Source organism: Sturnus vulgaris, chromosome 10 (genome assembly GCF_052056855.1).
Source record: "Sturnus vulgaris isolate bStuVul1 chromosome 10, bStuVul1.hap1, whole genome shotgun sequence".
In the NCBI taxonomy this organism is placed as follows: Eukaryota; Metazoa; Chordata; class Aves; order Passeriformes; family Sturnidae; genus Sturnus; species Sturnus vulgaris.
In genome coordinates, this window is record NC_142252.1 from 2120037 (window position 1) to 2141249 (window position 21213).

The following is a 21213-nucleotide window of genomic DNA, read 5'->3' on the forward strand; positions in this document are numbered from 1 at the left end:
GGCTCGGGGCGCTGCGCAGCGCCCGCGGCGGGGGCGCGGGGCGGGGCGGGGGCTGCGCCCCGCGCGGGATTGGCGCGGGCCGCGTGATGCCACGTCCGGCGGGGAAAGCCCTGCCCGCCCGGAGCCGCCCCGCCACCGCTCGGCGCGCAGGTGGAGCGGTGCCGGCACAGCCCAGCCCAGCCCAGCCCAGCCCGGCCCGGCCCCGCCGCGGGAGCAGCCCCGCAGCCCGCCCCGCGCCCCGCCCCGCCGCGCTCCGCCCGGCCCGGCGGCGCCGCAGCCGGCAGCATCGCGGCGGGACTGCCCGGGGATGCGGCCGCGCTAAGAACAAAAGCCCTCAGCGCGCTCACGCTCCGGGGCTTTGAAGCGGCGCGGCCGAACTTGGATCTCTGCCCCCCTCGGCCGAGCCGCGGCGGCGTCCGGGGCTGAACTCGGCGGCGCCTTCCCCGCACGCCGCGGGAGCCGGGGCTCGCCCGCCCGCCGCCCTCGCCCGCCCGTCCCGCCGGGGCTGCCCGCGGAGGGGGCCGCATCCCCCCGGCCGCCCCCGCGCACAGGGACCTTGGCTTTGCCCTTCGCACGGCAGGTGGCGGGGCCAGCGGAGAAGGATGCGTGTCTTCCCGTGGGGATTTTGGCTGCTGTGTGTCGCCTCCGCCCCGGCTCGCGGTGACAGCGGCAGCAAGGCGAGGAGCTGCGCCGAGGTCCGGCAGCTGTATGGAGCCAAGGGCTTCAGCCTCAGCGGCGTGCCCCAGGCCGAGATCTCCGGTGAGTCCCGCGGGGGCCGAGGGTGCCGTGCCCCGCTCGGAGCAGCCCCGGGGCCGCTGCCAGCCGGGGGATGCCCGGGCATGGCTCGGGAGCCGCGGGCGGGGGAGCGCTCGCCGCCCCACGCTGGAGTTTGTCTCGGGTCGTGGGCGGCGAGAAGTCGGACCTGAGAGGTTTCCCCAGAGCCGGGCTCCCCTCGCTCCTCTCAGCGCCGCTGGCAGCGCTGCCCGGGCTGGAAAGGGTCTCTCCCCGGCAGCGGCGATGCGAACGGAACTGTGAGAGGGGGGTGGTCGCACCAAGTGTTCAGTGGTGGCTCTTTCTTTTTTCTCATTGTCTCGTTGCTTCTGTTCTGAGAACAACTGAAAGCGGTTTCAGGGTTTTGATTCAGAAATCAGAATAATCAGAGTGTAAGGGGTTTTGGTGTCGGAGCTGGAAAATGCTACAAGGTTGTGAGAGAGAAATTGATTTATTTAAATCTTCTGGATGGGAAGCAAACGTGTAAATGGTATTTGCCACTTACTGAAAATGAAGCAGGAGTAAAATGACCGTGTCAAACGTGAAGTGCAGAGGAAACCTGTGCAACCTACGTTAGAGTGTGTCCTCTTGCCTTCATTCTGGCTTTGGATAAATCTTGGTTGATTTCCTCCTCTTTGGAAACAATTGAAATAGCAAAGAATATTCAGGGTCTAGTTTCTGTTGGGTTTGGTTTTGGTTTTTTTTCCTTGGAAGGCGTGGGGAAAATATGCTGATGCATTGTAGGGTTTTTTACAATTCTCACCAAAGTTTTTATACACCGACTTGTGACCCGTATCCCAGAGCCTTCTCCTCACTTGTGGGAGCTTCCTTCTTCAGACAAAGCATAAAACATGCAGGCGTACGTGCCAGAGCCAATCTACAGGGACACCCCAGTAAAACTGCAGTTTGTAGTGCACATCTAAGCTACACAATGCCTTATGTTGAATATTTCATCGGGTAATTTTTCAGAGAAACCAATTTGTTGTCTGACCTATGAACGGAGAAAGCTGAACCATATACATGCCTCGTAAATGTGAATAAATTGATACCTTCTTTGTCAAGTTACAACTGAGAGTAAATTTCCAAAGTAAAACGAGCAGTGCTCCAAGTTAAACAGTGGGGAGTTTCAGAATCATTTGAACATCGCTATTAATAGAAAAGTACTTCAGTTGAGCAAGAAAGTGGCTTTTTATAAATTTGCATCTAATTATTGCAGATGTGAATACATTAGCTGTGGTGTTTCGAGTGGGAAGTTCTTGGAAGGCTGAATGTTTACAAACACTGGTGGAGGTGGCTGCAGCATTGTGCACAGGGGTGGTACCACGGGGCAGTCACCGCGGCTCGGCTCGCAGCAGCTGCGGTTACAAGTATCACATATTGCAGGTTAGCAGACACTAAAACATCTTGTACCTGCAAATCGTTGAGGCTCCAGAAGTGTCAGGACACAGATTTCCAGGATCCGGGAGTTTTGTTTCCTGCTGTGTGTTGGTGTGAGCATACACGCTGGTGGTCTCACACACAGTAGTTAAAATTGTGGTATCAAACCGGGCATCTCTGGCTGTTACTGCAGACAGGGGAACTCTACATAAATGCCATGAAAACTTTATAATACCACATGGAAAGTAAGGCAAAGAAGTGCTTGGAGGAAGAAGGTCCCAGACATAAACCTGCTGCTGCTACCATTAGCCTGGTGTTTAAACAGCTACCAGACTTGATGATTTCCATTGGTAATTACCTCCTGACTGATGCATGTTCAGGAACGCATTTTTGTGTCACTGTATTACTTGCTCAGTGCAGTTGAAACATCAGTGAATGTAGATATAACCTTAGAAATGGCCTGATAAAGCACAGTGTTGTGTATCCTCGATGCTTTTTAAGCAGCTGTGCAGGCTGGTGCAAGGGTTGGTGCCAATTTTGCTGTCTCCAAGAAGAGGAGTCAAGACCCTCCTTGCAGTATCCCCACACGTACCAAGTACAGGATCATGCAGTTCATAATTCCACATTTGCCCGTTGCTTCAGGCTGGTTTCAGGGGCAGCAGTTCGGCTTGCTGATCATGGGGGTTGTCACCTGCATGGAGCCTTGTCAGGTTAGCACTGACGCCTGTGAATGCATCCACAGGGACACAGCTGAGGAGGGGCAGGTGTCTGCTGCCAGGTCTCCAGTGAAACGAGAGGAAATGGCCTTAGGTTGTGCCAGGGCAAATTCAGATTAGATAATAGAAAAAATGTTCACTGAAAGAGTAGCCATGCATTCGGATGAGGTGGTGGAGTCACTTGGAGATGTGGATAAGGGGTTGTTCTGGTGGTGCTGGGTTGATGACTGGATGAAATTATATTGAAGGGTCCTTCCAACTTTGGTGATTCTGTGATTGGGCAACTTTTGGCTAGGTTAAGAGCTGTTGATAAGTGGGTTCAATGTTGTCTCCAGTTGGACCTGTGCTGAGGTTTCCTGATGGTGGCCTTCTCCATGTCTTAAGAGCTACCATATGAACCATGTTTTTATTTTATTTCTGAGTTGTCTGGAGACAAAAGCCCTTCCCTTTGTCCCTCTCCAAGGAGACTTTTCTGTTCCTTCTCTCCATTGCTTGCCCTGAAGCAAAGTGGAACATTAATTTCTTAGCCCTATGGCCTTTTCCCCAAAGTGGTGCTGCTCCATGCTCCTGTCTGCCTTGACCTGGCTCCAGGCACTGCTTGGTGTATGTTGGTGTCACAGCAGCCCAGCCCCAGGAGCCAAACCCCAGAGCTGCCCTGCAGGAGTTCAATGAGCTCCCAGCATGCAGGCTCTGACTCAGATTGAGATTGGCTGTGTTTGTGTTGGGTTTAGAGCATTTACTGCATGCTTTACACCTTCTAATCTCGATTCTTAGTTATGATTTAAGAGGATCATGAATAATCTAGTGTCTCCACAGCTCACCAGAAGGTAGTCCCTGCTTGTGGCTGTACAGATCAGTTGGAGAAGCAGTCACAGTGATTAGCTGGCTAATAGATAAGCATCTGATGGAGGGATAGACTCTTGGCTTACTAGATTTCTCATGAACCACCTAGACAGGGTTTCCTAGTTTTTTGCTAATGTTGTACAATGCCTTTAACATGTCTAAGCACTTTAAATGTGTCAGGTGCTGTTATTAAGTGTGTTTAGGGAATACACAAGGTGTTATATCTCAGTACTTTGAAGTCAATGGCAAAATTCCCAAACATGAAAGCAGTGTCTGCTCGTGTTAGCAATCCTGACAGATAGCCGTGCACCCAGAGTCTCAGGTGAAGATCTGCCTACAAGAAAGTTTCTAATGCTGAGGGAAAAGCTCCCTACTCCTTGAGTTTGGGAAAGTTACACCACTTGCTCCCATGAAATGTACTACTAACTTGATCACAGCTTTCCTCCGTGTTAGAGAGTGTTACCACTCTGCTTTTGGATGACCCACATCCCCTTTCTCTGATTGCTACAAAATATGGGAAACCAGTTTGAGAACTTCCAGTTTTTCTGTTTCCTCTTGAGTCTTCCGGAGGAAACAATTGTTCTACTGTCTCACCTTCTTGCTGCCCAGACACCATCGCCCCCCTGCGGGTCCCCTGCTCCTCTGGGACTGAAGGGGAGACATACCCTGCTCTAGGGCTGCTTCTTAGTGCCTGGGGTAGGGACTGGTTGTCTTAGGCTCACAGTGTGTCTTGTGATAAAGAGAGTGAGCCTACACCACAAACTATCATCCTGTGGAGGGGATATTCAGCTTCCTCTGACTTATAGGAGTGTCTTGGCGTTACTGATGTTGGGCGGGTGGCTGCTCCCCAGTGTCTCGAGCAGAGGTGGTTCCCTCACGGACTGGAGAAGATCTGAGGGTTGTGATTTGATGTGAATGTGCTTGGCCCTTGTTTTCTGTTTGGTTTGGACTTCTGCTTTGGTTTGTTTATTCCTGAGACTAATCCTTCCTAGACATGTCTTGCTGACCTGGTTGAGCTTGTTGACATGGACGGTGGGTGCAGGGCAGCCAAAGAAGAGAATGGTACAGAAAAAAGGCAGCTGGACTTTGCCAGGCTGCCTGTCCAGTCACATATCTCATGCAGATCCTTCCCTGGCTCCTCAGCTGAAAGGAATCAGAACCATTTTTTAAACCTTTTAGTCCTTTTAGGCTGATGAAAACATTGTCAAGTGTATGTGTTGGAGCACTTTAGAGAAATGTGATCTAAGTAGAGAACAGGTCTGGCAAACAGCTGGGGCTTGATCAGGCTCTTGGAAGGGGGTAATGGAAGCCCATCTTGGAGGGTATTTCAGCTGCTGGCACTTCCAAAGTGGGACAATCCTACATCTGTGGTTTGGAACATAAAATCTGGGGCTCTTCCATTCCCAAGGAAGGATCTGTCACCCATGGCTAAAAGGGGCACTCTGTTGATCCAGCACTTTTTGAGGTGGTCATTCCATTTGGGTTGTATTTCCTCAGGGCACGAGGGATTTCTCAAGCTCAGCTCCACGGAGCCCTCCCAGATGCGACAGCATCCCGTTAGTGAACTGAATTCTTTCGGGGCAGATCAGAATGGCCTTTGTAGCGTGCTGGGCTTAGAGCGCTGTTTCTGGACGAGGCAGAGCACAGGGAATTGTGCCTTTTCCTCCAGCCGGCAGGTGTTTTGGTGGGAATGCCAGGAGGCAGCGAGGGTGGCCGGAACGAGCCGGGCACGGTGCGCGCCCGGCGCTGCCGGGAGCGCTCCCGGGTCGGGATGCACGGACCGAGCGCTGCCCTCTAGCGGCGTTCCCAGCCCGGGGACCCTCCTGCCGCCATCCCACAGCCCCGCGGTGCTGGCGATATTTTTAAGAGAATCTGCTTTCCTGTCGCTGGGAGATGGATGACTAAGCTCTCCACCACGTAATTATCCTTATCAGCTGTGTCTGAAAAAAAACCTCCTATTTCAACAGCTTCTTTTGTTGGTGAAGCGAATGCCTGCTATTTCTTTTTCCCGAAAATTTGCATGGCTTTATGGCTGGAGACACCCACCAGCACCACTGAGTGAAACTGCAGAGCTCACCTCATCTCTCCTTTTCCTGTTCCTGCCCTGCAAGTGCCCTGCTTTATTTGAGAACACATATCAGTCAATGTCTGGGTTCTCTGGATGGGCTTGATAGGAGATGTGTGGTTTTTGGCAGCGATTGTAAAACAGTTGGTTTAATGTTCTATTGCTTTCAGTACAATTGTCTCACGTGGAGGGGACCAGATAGATATATTCCTCTGGGTGATTTCAATAATTAAGTGTGCTTTGACTTAGCCAAAGGCAGGAGCTGGTAACTTCGTTATCAAAAATGTGTATTTAAAGCCAGAGGTTTTTCCTTGTAGGTCACAACAACGACAACTGAAAACAGAGAAGCAGAGGCCCTGGAGCAGCTGCCCATGAGCAGCAGCTGAGCCCAGGCTCTGTGCCTGACCCACCAGTGTCCACTGGGCTGGGGAGGGGGGTTGAGGATCATCTATTTTTATTGCAGCATCAAATTGCATTAGGCACAGTATGGCAGGGGAAGGCAGGATAAAAGGATGGCTCCAGCCTCAGAGAGCTGTTGGTCTGAGCAATATCCTGACCCTGCTGTCTGCAGTAGTCTCGGCACTGCGTGGCTGGGGCCAGGGCTGCAGTTCTGCTCTCGTGGCAGCAGCTCCTGTGTTCCTCCTCCTTGTCTTGTGGGGCTGTGGATGTGAGGAGCAGGGAAGTTGGGGGAGTGACTGACAGGGGTCACTGGCACAAGGAGGAATTTTGTATTTGCTTCCAGCATTCAACTGAGAATTTCAGGGGAAGACCAGGGAAATAGATATCTCAATTCTGTGGAAATCCACAGGCTTCCTTGGGGAAAACAGCTTTAATTTCTGTTTGCTGCTCAGGTCCCTGCTGAATGCTACATGTTTCTGTATATTGGGTTTCTTTCTTTGCCCCATGGGATGCTTCTGTGTACATGCAGCAGGCAGGCAGGTAGCCCCAGGGAGGGGATACTGTCAAAACAGCACGCTGCTCTGGCACACAGCTGGCTCAGCTGGCTCTGCCGAACTTCTCTTAGGGCAGGTGTTGCCTCCAGACAGAAGTGCTGCTTCCCCCAGGGTGGTGAGGGCTCAGGGAAGCCACAGCAGAAGCCCTTGCAGAGTTTCCTCATTGAGGTGTCCTGTCCTGTCCTGCAGTGGCAGGGTGTCCCCTGATGGAAGCACATCCAGAGCCACAAGAGCAGGGCTGGGCTCTGCCTGCCCTGGGTGCAGGTTGAGGGCCCCCCCATGTCCCTGCAATGTTCTGCCCTGCAGAGGGCATGGGGCAAACCTGGAGTCACCTTCTTGGCTTTTCCTCTGCCGGAGCTTCTGCTCAGTTGAGTGTTAATTTAATTCAGAGAGAGGGGCTGGACGTGCTGCTTCTGCTTGGGTGGCAGGAAAGTCACCATCAAGTGCTCTCCTCAGCTTTCATCTCCCCTTCTGAACTTGCTGCACAGATTGAGTCTTTCTGAAAATCCTAAATCACTCCTTTCTACCTCTGTAGGTTAGGCCAGTATTGGGCTTTTTTTTCAATTTTCCTTCAAATACTGACTCCCAGGCAGAGGTGTGAGAAGGAAGGAGAGGTCGAGTGGACAGCTTGTGGGGCAGACACACCACCTGCATAGGGGGTGGCCTGGAGCAAGTCCATAACAATCTCTGCATCTTTAAATTTACCTGGGAAAAAGTGACACCTTTTTGCCACCTGTGTCTTACTGATGGCTGTAAGATTAACTCTGCCCCATCCTGATGGGGAGAGACCCAGGAAAGACAGATCCTAAAGCTTGCAGGAACCCTCATAGCAGTTGCTTGAAAGTTATTCCACCGTGTTTTGTAGTTTGAGCAACACTGCTGTAGCTGCCATTGCACTAGAATATTTCCCATCAAAGTTACAAAAAACAGATAAAATTCAAAACTCAATGAGGGAGGAAAATTTCCTCCGTTCTCTGTTAGCCGTGAAGGGCAGACCACCCTCTCCTCTGATGTCTGTACACCCTGACACTTTGTTGCTCAGAATATGTTTTATCCCTGACAGGTGAAACCTGTCTTTAAGTAACATTTGATTCCCAGGGAATCGGGTTACCTCTGCTGCCAGATTGTTCTGCAAAAAATAATGAAGCTTTAGAGTGCAGACACTTAAAATGCTTGTCTGAACGTGACAGGGCTGTGAGCTTGGTCAGTCACTTCTGCCCAGTAATGTGTTCCTGTTTTACTGGGAATTCTTCAGATATGGAGGAAAACTTTTCTTTCTTCAAGTTCAAATTAACAGAGAGCTGTGACTGCTTTTTCACTGTGCTTTTGCTTCTGAGTTTTACACTCCTCACAACAGTGTTGCCTATATAGAAATTATAAAACTAATTTGATTTTATGTGCTTTTCTGTATAGTGCAGCGTGAATCAGAAATACAGAATTACCCAGCTGTTACAGACTCCTGTGCTAGCAACATGAGTAAAACCAGTTTTTCAATTGCCATGCATTCTTCCAAAATATAAAAAAGAGAAGAAAACAACAACATAAGTTTTGCTGGGGTTCTGGGGAGGAACATTGTAGAACTTACGTAGACAGTCAATCTTTTATATTACTAAAATACAAATACTCTATGACAAATAGTTTTGGCTTGCAAAAAATTAGTATTTTATAGGATTGTAAAACTATCCTGTATAATTCAGTCAGATGGGCATATTTCTAAAATATGAGTATTTTAGAAATCCGGAGTTGTAATTTTTGCTCATAAATAAATACATAATAAAAGCACTGCCAGAAATTAGCAGTAGTTTTACATTTTTAAAAATACAGATATAAAGATGCTACTTCAGTCTCTTCTGCTTGCAGTTCATGTTGCTGCACTGAAGTTTGTGGTGATTTCATTGTATAATTGATCCTGAAGTGAGTGCCAAGCACAACAGACTTTTGTGTGAGGGCTGCTGTCCCAGAGTGTCTGTTCCTCCCCAGATAAGCTGCGTGCTGCAAACCGGGTGCTGTAATTACTGTCTGGGTCTGGCACAAGGGAGGGCTAGTCCTAGTCCCCATCTGCATGCAAATTTTCACCATGGAGCTGGAAAAGCCGCTTCACTTTTCTTGTTTCAGCAGTTTCCTCTGCCATAAACGCTAAATTGGAATGAGAGCGCTTGAGTAACTCACGGGAAGTTTGGTTTATTAAACTCCAGTCCCTGGATGTGGGAGCAGTGATCTTCTCCCCCAGTGCAGTTGCTCGCTGTGTGCAGCTGTCCGGGTTTAGAGCAGTTGTAGAACCAGTTTGGATTTTTACAAACATCTGTTTGGCTTTGTGACAGAATACCAAAGGAACCCCTCCCCTCTCTCTCCCCCCTTGCATTTGTGGGAGGTCTCAGGGAGGCTTCCATGGTGAGGGAGGAGGAGGCTGGTATTTTTATTTGAGAGGTTCTCAAGGCCAGAGCATAGCTAAGGGACTCATCTGCTGTGAATTTGAGCAAGGGCTGCACAATAGTGGGAACCTGTGGGTAGAAATCCCTTGGACTCAGCTGCAGGCTCCCCCGGTCTGTGTCCCAGCCATCGATGGCAGTGGGTTGTAGCAGTGTCCCAGCTGGTGTGTGTTGGGGGATTGGTGCAGGAGCTCTTGGGAAGAGCCTGGGGAGGTCAGAGAAGCATTCCAGTTTGCCTTTTGCAAGTGGTGGGCTTGGCAGTGCTGGGTTAACAGCGAGGCTCGATGATCTTAGAGGTCCTTTCCAACCTAAACAATTCTATGATTTGTGGCAGGTCTGTTCTGTGCCCGAAACACAAACTTTTGCAGGTGTGTGGTGGCCACATGCTGAGCTGGTGAGGGGTGAGTGTTACCTGGCCATGTGCCCTGTGCCCACAAACACACCTGTCATGCAGGCAAAGCCCTCTTTGGGGCACGATGTGATCCCTGTGTTTTGGTGTAGCACGTAGCTTTGCTTGGTGTGGCTTTGACTGTATCCATAAATGGAGGAATGGCTCATCCCACAGCTGGGACTCCATTGCTCTGCTGTCACAGTTGGTATAAAAGTGCCATTGGCATGCAGAGCTTGCCTCTGACACCCAGCTGTTTGTCCCATCTGTACAGCAGCACGGGGGACAGCTTGTTTTGCCATATCCACTGTTCAGTTGTGGGATCACTAAAGTCCCAAACGTCTCTGTGCCAAGCTTTTCGTTTCAGGATGACCAAGAGGACTGATCATGCTGCTCCTTGGGGCAGTACATTCAGGGAAAACTTAAACCATATGTTTACAGCACTTCTGCAGAACTAATTAAAATGAAATTTTTATTAGTAAATCTTCACAGGTGCCAGCAAATATAAATAAGTAAAGCCTAAGCTGTGACTTTATTCTTAAAATAAACAGAGAGCAAACACCTTTTGACAGGTGGCACATTTTACTTGTAAACCAGGAGAGAAAGCCACTGTGTTGAAATGCAGTATCACTTCTCCCACTATCCTAGATCAGCTGTCTGGGAGCTTGAGTTTTGGTTTAATTAGTAACACTGCTGCTACTGTTTGTGTTGCACTGAAGAGATCTCCTGTCACAGTCGTAAATTAAATGTTTTTCACTGTTAGCAAAACACTGTGTGACAGGTTTTAGGACTGAAGTTCCTAAATGTATCTGCTGATGTATGTGTGTCCAACAGCACGGTGTCTTGTGTTATCCTGCTGTCACTGATATATTTTGAGCACTTTACATCACTCAGGCTGACCTGGCTATCCTTTTTGCCAGCTACAGAAAAAGACTTGTGAAGTGTCCCTTTCCAGGGTTCTTTATGGGAGCAGTGGTTGCTCTGGGAGCCTGCATATGCTGAGACCCCTGGAACAGCAAATGTCCACAAGTGGTGTGCAAAAACAATATTCCTGTGTTGTTCTGTAAACTGGAGGCTGCAGGGTTTGTGTAGCGTAGAATGCATAAAAATGCAAAAACTGATAATAGAAAATCAGATATTTGCATCCTTTATTTTTAAAAAAGGGTGTGAAGTGCCTTACAGTCTTGTTTGGTGGCTTTTGGGCTGCATCTGGAGCACAATGCCCCATTTCAGGGTACCTGTCCAGGAAAGGTACAGCTAGAGTGGGGCTGCTCTGGCACAGGCAGCAGGCTGCTGGAGGGGCTGCAGTGTGCCCAAGGGGCAGCTCTGAACACTGGGCTCGCTCAGCAAGTGAAGTCCAGAAGAAAGAGGGCTAGAGGAGATCCCACTGCTGCCTGCAACTGCTCAGTGTGGCAACAGAGGAGACAGAGCTGGACTTTGTGTGTGGTAGCAGGACAGGAGGGGGTGGACACGAGCTGGAACTGGACAAATTCTCATTTCATACGTGGGAAGACTTTTTCGATCTGAGTGATTGAACACAGGAGTCCTGAGAGGTGCTGTGATTTTCATCTCCATCCTTGAAGATACTCGGAGTTTGAGTGGATCAGGCCCTGGAGCACCTGCTCTAGTTTGTTCTGCTTTGAATGAGGGGTTGGACTCGATGGCTGCAGACTCGAAGGCTTCAATTTTTCTGTGATTCTGTGCAAATGCTGTAATTGTGCCAGATCAGGTGTAGGTGTAGACAGAGGACTTTTGTTAATGATGCTCTTCTGAGGAGGGAAGGATGAAAGAAAATCCTTCCAGAACTGCCATGCAACATTAGCAATTTTTGAACTTATTTATTGGCTTATAAAATATGACATCTAGTGAAATCAAAGAGGAGCAACAGCATTTTCCTACATGAGTAAAAACCTGTGCTGGTACACCAGAGATCAGTTAAATTTTCTGCTCTGGCACATGTGTCTGGCATGACCTTGGGCAAGTTGCTTTATCTGTCTGAATCTCCAATACCCATCTGTTCATTACTGTCTTTAAATTACAATACCTTGTTTTTGTAATTTGTCTTTGAATTATAACGTCTTGGACTACTGATTCTTAGTATTTCTCTGAATTTCACTGTACAGTACTTAGCACAATGGGACCATAAATCTTCATCAGTCCTGTGATACATGAATAATAAACAGTAAAGGCATAATTTTGGGCCACACTGTGCCTCTGATCTCATGATGCATAAAGACAGGGGGGTTTGTTGATTAAAATGCTGTGCTGTTCAGCTAACGAAGATACATGGACCTTACTGAAGAGATTTTTACGAGCCTGTTGTTGGCTCTTTGGTTTGTTGGGGTTTTACTCTGTTTCATCATTACTCATTGATTGCAGGTATCTAAACAATTTGCTTTGCAGATCAGGGAATAATAAATTCCTTTAATCTGTGTCTCTTTCACTTTAATTATTGTTAACTCGTTACCTAGTGTTCAGTTCAATGGATAATGAAGTCTGTTCACTGTGTGGTGAAACAGAGTTGGACTACAGAGACAAAACTGGCTTCTCTGGTTCTTTTGAAGATACAAACCAAAATTGCAGAGTCACTGGGTGTTGAACTCAGGTTGGATTGAAGGTTAGCAGCAGGCACACTGTGGTTACCTTTGCAGGCTCCATGGAGGTTAACATTACTTCGGTTGCTTCCATGTCTGCCACTGCATTACATCTGTCACTTTATTTTTAGACAGTTAAGAAATTGGTAACTACAATTACAGCTATTTTAGTCTTGATTATAAGACAGTATCTAATAAATCATATGTAGTACAATCCTAATTACTGCAGACAGACTTTACATTTGTGACTGTGGTAATGCTGTGTTGGACTACTTCCTGCAGAGTTTAGCACTGTGTTCAGACCTTCCCATTTTGGCTGCAGCTGGGGGAATAAATCCTTCATTCACTCGGGGATGCTGTGGTCTCTAGAGCCATGCCGCTGAGCAGCTGGGTTCTTTAGGACATTTCCCATTTCTCTTGTTTCTCCATCTTGTAATTTCCATCGTTTTCTCATCGGGGGAGGCTCTGTAAGCAGCAGGCGTTGGGCATGGCTGCAGGTTGTGCCAGCAGCACCCAGGAGGGCAGGGCTGGTGCTGAGGGTCTGTTCCCAACCCCAGGAGCACATGGGGGTCAGGGTCACCCCTGTGCCTTTGCTGTCACACCAGCAGCTCAGTTCAGCCCCCAGCCAGGGACCAATGTGTCACATCTAACACAAACTGAAATACACCTGTGTGGGTTTTAACACCTCTGTTATGGATCTTAAGTTTTCTTGCTGAGCCTGGACAGCAGAATTTGGAGGAGACTGATACACCGGGGAGGGGAGCAGGGCACGTGGAGTCCATTCATGCATCCCGCCTCTGCTCTGCAGCTATTCACAGCTATTCACACTGCAATCAGAGTAAAAATGCTACCCAGACTTTCCCCTTCTCACCAAGGCTGGGTCTTTGGAGCAGAGCATGAAGCCTGCAGACACAGCTGCCCTCGGTAGAAATGTAACTTTCCTATCATCAGCCTTTTCGGCTAAAATGAAGTAAAGAAAATAGGGATTTTGGTGAGACCCATGCTGAATGGCTTCTGAGGGTTTGGCAACATGTCATGGAAAGCTTGAGTATGGCTCTATGTCAAAGATCACTGTTGAAATGTTTATTTTGGGCTTGCTACTCTATTCTGCTCAGTCATCAGGAGAAGACAGTTTGTAACATTCATACTGTCTGACCATTTTCAGCACAAATTTAATGCAATGAACTTTCTTGCAAAGTTAACAAGGAGAGAAAACTTGAGAGCTCCAGATTACTTAATTGCTGCTCTGGAGATATTTTTCCTCTCCTGGGGAAGGAGTTGTTTTTTTGCAGTGTCCCCCACAAAAGCCCTTTAATACAAATGACATTACCCACATTTGCAGAAAGAGAAAATGGAACTTGCCAAATCTGCAAATCACAGTTGTGTTTCTGTCAGCTTTGGCAGTTACATGGCTTCTGGTAACGCTAATGAAGGCAATCTGCTTTTAATTTAAAATCCTCCCTGCAGAAAAAAAAGTAGCTGGCAGTTGAGGGATTCGGCAGTATCTTTGTGTGAAACTTCTCTTTCTTTATTTTCTATGGTTTGCTTTAGCCAAGGAGAAACTGTTAATTAAAAAATACTCCTAATGTAGCCAAATATGCAGGAATGTACTTATGCAACAACTACCTGTACCAGTTCTGCAGTAAATCACTCCTTTGTTTTCATTTGATGAGCAATTCTAATTAACCAAATAAAAATACTGCTTACCTTGCACTTAACTCAGCATGTTTGCTGCTTCTCAGATGATTGAGGGATCCAGGATGGCAGGTTTTGTTTGGATGACTTTTGGATTCAGCACGGCCAAGGTGGTCAGACGGCACAAGGAGAGGATAACTCTGCCCAGGGAGCAGCTCCTGCTGGCTGGGGCAGGCAGGGTGGGAGCACCCAAGGGTGCAGGCTCTCCCAAAAGGCTTGCCCTGGCTCTGTGCCTCCTGCAGAGGAGAGGAGCAAGACAGCATTGCTCAGACCACGTTTAAATGCAGTTTCTTTGAAGGCATTTTTCCTTAGTTCAGAAAGCACTGGACCAAGTCATGGATCCGTGATTAATTAATCACATAATTTGGTGCTTTGCAGAGCAGTAAAAAGCCTGTGCTTGGAGAAGGGTGTGAGGAAAGTGCCTGTGTGTTGAACATGTACAGTGATGGTGATGTGGCCCTGCTGCACGATCATCTGGAAATGATCCAAGTGCCTGTGTCTTGTGGTCCCTTGGTCCTGCCCTGGGTCCTCTGCAGCAGGAGGAGCTCAGGCAGGAGCTGCCCCCTGGTATTTTGCTGTTTTTGCAGAGCTCAGGACATCTCTGGAGCTGTAGAATGAGAGGGCTGGGCAGGAGATACCAGAAGGCTTCCTGACAAGTGTAAAGTGATCAGACAGCCTGGCAACAATTGGGGTTCTCCAAGTGCAGTATTTGCACAGGTCCCACTTGGCAGAGCACCCTCAGCTGCAACTGGTCTCCCACATCTGGGAGCAATGGAAAGTATTTTTTTCTGCTTAAAAATTTATAAAGATAGAAAATTTTCTGTAGCTTTAGGAAAACCAAAATTAAATCTACTGTGGAGTTATCTTGGGCTCGTCTATAACTAGGGTAAGCATTTGTATTGTCAAATAATGGAAGCATTTTACGCTTTATTGGATTGTAGAAACTTCTTCAGCACTGCATTTCATGTATGCAGGGAGGAGGGGTTTGGCTTGTTTCACGAATATTTCACAATCATTTGAAACTTACTTGTTCCTTTTTTCATCACAAATGAAAAATGACCGAAGCTCTTGGGCCTGTAGCTTATAACCCCTTCACACAAACACTTGTTTTGAAAGGGATGGGGGCTGATGGAGCTCTGATACCCCCTGAAGCAGATCCTGCTGCCCTTTGCTGTAATAGAAGGAGCTATTATAAGGCAGTAGCTGGAGCCATATTTTTCTACCCAGAGTCTGGGTGTTCAGCAGGAGTCGTGACCATCCCATCAGGGCTGGTGTAGCAGCAGCTGGCACAGGGGGCTGGAGCTCCTGCAAGTCTTCAAAGATCTGAGAATTGGGCACAGCCTCTCAGGGCTCCACCAGAGTGTGCTTTGCTCGACAGAACTGACTCTGCTCCCATCTGCTTTAAGGCTGTACCACAGGGACAAAAATCTGGCCTCATTGCTTCCTCCCAGGGGATTTATCTTGGAACTTTGAAACCTAACCTCCTGCTCCATCCCTAAATTTAAATGCAGACTTTCTGACTGAAGATAGAACCATATGTCAGGGAAGCACTGGGGCACAGCCATCCCCTGTATATTTATAATCTGCTGTTGCTTTGGGAGATTGCTGTAGAAACAGGAGCCAGAAGAGGGCCCAGCTTGGCAGGAGGGGTTGTAGGGATGTGCACTGGGCTGCCAGAGTGCTGCCCTGTTAGGGGCATGCCATGAGCCCCCCTGTGCTTGGCAAAGGAGCACTGGGAGGGGTGGAAGGATGCTTGGTGTCTAATGCAGAGGTCACCTGAGGTGATCCAAAAGCACAGTGGGAGTGCCATGGTCGTGTTTCCAGAAGCAGCCATGGTCTGGGAGCCTTGCTACACAAAGGAAGTCACTTAAAACAGAATGCTCAGCACCCCAGCACAGCTTTCTGGAGCCTGCAGGCCAGTTGCATCTTCCCTACTGACCTTGGGGAGGGAGCAAGTGATCTAACAGATGGAGAAAATATATTCTTGAGATTAGTGGGTGATGGGCTCCTCCTAAGCAGAGAAGGTCTGTTCTTTTAATTAATTAGCTGGTTAATATGTTTGTGCAATGGCATGCCTAACTAATGTGCAGTTTCTATGAATACACATACAAATGGTAGTAATGGGTGCAGATGGCTGTAATTACCCAGGTTGGTTTCTGCAGTAATCACACATGCAACATATCAAGTTGACATAAAAATTGACATGTATTGGGTGATTTGTTTCCCTCCCCCGGTGCCTGTGGAGATGCTGGTGTGGCCCTCATCCGTACACCTGCATTCCTTGGGCTGACCCACCGAGCTGAGGCAAGGATTCAGATGTTGGTACGTGCAAAAGGAACTTGAGCAAGGTGACAATAACTCTAAGTTCGGTTTCCTCTGCAGTGTTTTCCTCCCTGTGCTCTATTTTGCCTGATGATGGTACAGAAGCAGGGCTCCAGAGCTCTTCAGGCTCCATATGTGGTGTCTGGTTGGCCTCCACAGGGCAGCTGGCTCTTGCTCTGACAGCCAGACTTAGGAGTGGTGTGTGAGGGGCTTGGGTGCCCTACAGGAAGGCAAGAAAAGTCTGACAAGGTCACCCCATGGGCTGACTCGACCCTGGAGGCTGTGTCTGGCAGTGCTAGCAGAGGACACACTGAGGAACCGAGTGTGGCTGTGCCACCTTTCTGGAGTCTGCCACTTCATCCTCCCAAACACCCACGGCTTCTCCAGAGGGGATATCAGGGGTACATCTCTGCCCAGTCCTTCACAGACCTTTTGTCCATGAATATTATCTAATCTCTTTTTAAACCTGCTGGACAAGCTCTGCCCCACAAAGTCCCATGGCAGCAAGCTCTGCAAGTTCATCTCCCACTATCTAAAATAGCGCTTTCCTCTCTTTTAAACTAGCAAAGCCCTTGAACTTGCACAGCTGTTCTTCACTTGGATGAATTTGTAAAAGGGCTTTTATTAATAAGCCTAATTCTAAGGAGGAGTTGCATTCAAAAGACAATTTAAGATTTGGGGAAGTGATTGCATCTTCTTTTCTGTAAGGGCTGCCTGGAGAAAGGGGACAATATCAGATAGCTGTAGTGGTGCAGCTTGAGAAGGGAAATTGAGCTGCTTGGAGTGACTTGAGCACCTGGAAGATGCTGGCTGGCAACAGCAGTGGGTGCTGCCAAAAGCTCTTTTTGCATCCCCGCTGAGTAGCGCTTACTGGAATTGGATGATGGACACTTTTTGAGCCAAGTGACTGAGGAGCTACTTCTCCATGAGGCTGAGTTCTTGTTTAGGGAATGGCAAAGACAATTTAGGGGAAGTGCACATCAGAACACATTTCTGAGATTGCTAAGCGCTGCTCCAGGTATAAGCCCCGAGCACCATCTGCTCTGGGATTGCTCAGCACGGAGCAGAAGAAGCTGTGAGAGCTGCTGCCACTCTGTGCATCACGGATCCAGAGGGAAGCACCCACCAGGAAAAGCTGCTGCCTGCTGCCCTTCACCCCCAGGGCATCTCCAGGGGATGTGTGTGTGTGTACCTGTCTCACAGTGCTCTGGGCAGCAGGCTGTGGGAGAATGAAAGACCTGTGGATAATTCATGTGTCTGCACTTCTTTGTGGAGTGCCATTAATCTTTGCATCAGGAGGCCTCTGCTTTGTCTCCCAGTGCTAAACCTTGAAGGCTCGTGATGGCAGTTAAAAAGCTGGGGGTACAAAGGGAAGTTTAAAGAAGCCTTGTAAGAGAAATTCGTGTCGGGGAGTGAATAATCAGAAGGCTCTGTGCAGTGTAACAGAGAGCTGAGCTCAGGCTGATGACTCTAACGTAGTCAGTAGTGCAGAAAAGAACAGTAAGTACTTCCAAATCCTATGGCCATCCTTTCTTTCTGCAGCAAAAACCAACGCTTCTCGTGATCAGGGTTTTTTTCAGGCTTTTTTGTCTTTCTCTTAGCAGGTACAGGCCCTGTTAAATATTTACTTTTCTACTAACATTTTCCCTCTCTGGTTCATTTGTTTTGGGACACTATTTCTCTTTTTTTTTGAAGCTTGTTTTGTTAGGCTGCTAGGTAAAGCCTTCCTTTCTTTTTGACAGCCTTTTTAGTGGTTCTTTAAAGCTCTTCTTTGATGTGAGCTCAGAAACACAGATCTTACTCTTTTATCACTTTACCCTGTCAGTTTAAAACCAGTTATGAGTACCACAAACTATTAAAAACAATCTAAGCTAACCTCTCAAGTGACAGATACTCAGGGCCTCTTATCTTCAGGCATGTGTATAGGGCAGACTTTAGTTTTGAGGCAGCAAAAAAGGATGCTGCTCGGTAAAGAAACATGATTGTGGAAGCTCAAAAAACTGTTTTGGAAAATTCATGTGGAAAAAGGCTATAATGGGATATTCTGGTGAGTTTAATATGCCAGGAAACTCACTATCCATGCAGTCTTGCCTATCCCGATCTTCTGTTTTCTGCACTAATTTAATTGATTCTTTGTTGATAATTGAGTTACCTGAGTTCATTCCTTCTTCAGCAAGAAGGAATATTGGCCTGACACGTGGAGTATGGAGTTGGAAAGGAAAGCTGGGTCATGACTTCAGTCCTCCAATACCTCATGCAGCCTTATGCACTGGGGCTGATGAAACACCTCCATGTGTCCTCAGGCACGTGAGGTGCTGCAAAAGCCAATAACAAGGAGAAGCCAAGCCGAGCAAAAGCATCACTGGGGTCCCAGTGCATGTTAGAAAAGGAACTGTAAAGAAGAACTCCTTAAGTTTTTTTGTTGTTCTCCACGAGAGAAGAACTTTAGGGTTCTCTGAACAGCCCATCTCTGCCACCCCATGAGGCAGGAGACTCAGCACAAACTCCGTGATGTTTTATCATTGTGCAGTCGTGGTGCCCCTACTGTTTTCTTGCAAATACTACCTGCCACCCTGCAGGCAGGTGTGTGCTGGCAGCCCCTCACTGTGCACACCAGTGGCATCCCTGGGAACCCCAGGGCTCTCCTGGTGCTTCCACCTGCTCCAGCCTTTGGCTCCTCACTGTAATCCACGCAGGAAACCTGTCAGGACAGGTGACCTGCAGTGGAGCCTTGGTGGGAGTCAGGTGAGAGCAGAACTGAGGAATCCTTGGGCTCTGTGAAGCTCAGTAAAACAGTTTTCTGTTTGCACACTTCTGTCCATCAGAAGTGGCTGTGTCTGCCAGGTCCTGGTAAAGAGAACTGGTGGAAATATCTTGGAGTGGAGCACGAGAAGGCCAAGCACAGCACTGGCAAAAGGAAAGCAGCCATTAAAACTGCGAGGAGAAAACCTGGATGCCTCCTTAACAGTTTTTATCACTTCTGCAGCCAACTGTGACACGGTAGTGCAAAGCACTGGTGGGACACACAAAAGAAGGAAGCCACCATCACCTTCTGCCAACTAGGTGAAACTGTTTAAAAACACATTACCTTCACCTTTTTCAACACTGTCATAATTTATATTTTAAAAATAGTTTTTTTCCAATATGTAACCTTTCCCAAATAAACATGATTTTTTATTTTTAGCTGATGGTGCACAATTATCTGGCATTGCTCAGAGGTCCTTGATGTGCTGGGAAAGCTGCATTTCTCTAGTTCAATGCTCAGAGGTGGCACTGTAGCTGTGAACAGCAGCAGCTGGGCTGAACTTGGCTGGTTCAGGGCTCTGACAGGCCAAAATAGTGTCTTTTAAGTCTATCAGATTGAGTTTTCCAGATCCAGACTTTCAGTAAGCGGGGTTTCTAACTTTGCCCTCAGAAGATCTGCCAAGCTCTTTTGCTCTTGCCTTTTTTGGTCTGAATTAACCATTTTCTTATGGGCAATTTCCTCATGTTCCTTTTGCACAGCTGCCTGACAGTTCTTCAGACATCTGCAAAAGCCAGGAGTGTTTATTTGCAGTAATGTAAGCGTTTGAGTCACCAAATCCCACAGAACCCTTTATCTTTCTTACCAGAAGGGGGATGCTTTGTAGGGCCTGTGTCATGCCCTGATGGAGATAACATTTTCTGATGGTTTGCATGCACTGCCTTCTCCCTGCTTGGTTCCTTGGCCAGATTTTGTAGAGCAGCTGGCAGGAGGAGCAGGGCTGTCCCAGCAGCATTGCTGGGTGAGGCTGCAGGGCTGCAGCTCTCCCCAGTGGCCCACGGTTCTCTCTCAGCTGTCGTTCTCAGCTGCTGTTGTCTCAGCATGGGTTTGGCTTTGTTTTGTTTTAATCTGTCCGCTTCATTATATGCCTGAATTCGAGCGTGCTCTTTGAAGATCTAACCGCTTGTCTACAGCCTTATGGGAGTACTTTTAGAAGTTTGTTCCTTGGCCTCCAAAAATGTTTGATTATAAACTCACACCACATTGGGAAATGAGGTGTGTCTGTGTGGTTTTCCTCCCTCTTCCCTTGCATTTAGCTGAGCATCAGGATACCTGGCACTTGGTGCATCAGAGGGCTTATCTGTAATTCATAAAGAGCTCTCTACCTTGTCCAGCCTGAGAGTTAACAGCAGTACCTTTTACAAAAAGCTGCTGGGATGCAACCTGCCCTAGGTCCTAACCTCTGTTGAAGTTCTCAGGGCTTGTCTGTCACCACTGCAGCCTCTGCTTTCACTTTGTTTATGTAAACACCAGCCTCTTGCAAAGGAACCAGAAGTCAAGACAAATTGGAGCTGCTTCCTGCATATCCAGATCACAGGTTACAGGGCTTTCCAAAGCAGCCATCTGTGTGGGTTCCTCTCCTTTCAGCAGCACTTGATAAGGCCCCACGAGGGCTGTGCAGGGACAGTCTGTAAAGACCTTTCATCGGGATTGACAAGGTGAAAATCAGACTTGTCACACACAGGGGTCAGGGTGCTGCGGTTTATTGAGCTTAGTCATGAGGAAAGGATATGCACTAGTGGCTCTGGGGCTAGAAATCTCTGCAACAGAGATACAGCCAGAGGTTTCTGACGTCCCTGAGCAGAGCACAGCCTTAGTCTTCATGCTGCTGTTACATCCTCTGTCAGCCAGCAAGGCTCAGGCCAGGCAGGGGCCTCAGTGCTCACAATAAATGGGGAAAAGCAACTTGGCTGAAGCCTCAGGGCTTCTCAGTTGGCCAAGCAGCAGCTGCCGACACACAAAGGATTTTAAGAGTAGGATTTTCAAAGCCACCTGTGTTGACTGAACTGCTTCCATTAAAGCTTCTCTTAAAGCTGAACCACTGGGCTGGGAACAAGTGCTTTTGCAGTTCCAGTCCAACAGATAGCAGAGTCCATTCACCTTGCAGCCCACTGGCTGGTCTCGTTCTCATCCACTGACACCCCTGAGTCCCTCTCCTCAGGACTGCTCTCAATCCATTTTCTTCTCAGCCAGAAATGGAAGGAGTGTCAAATCTTGACCAAATGATAGCTGCTCTTCACAAGCCACCCTGCCGGGG

At 48.2% G+C, this 21213-nt stretch overlaps 1 protein-coding gene across 1 annotated transcript in view; it reads left to right on the forward strand.

The window, feature by feature from the left end:
- Positions 1 to 282: 282 nt before the first annotated feature.
- Positions 283 to 21213, forward strand: part of GPC1 (glypican 1) — a 191757-nt gene continuing 170826 nt past the window's right edge. The window contains exon 1 of the mRNA XM_014870295.2: positions 283 to 759. Within this exon, the coding sequence (XP_014725781.2) occupies positions 603 to 759 (157 nt within the window). The 5' untranslated portion in view covers positions 283 to 602. The remainder of the gene's footprint in view (positions 760 to 21213) is intronic.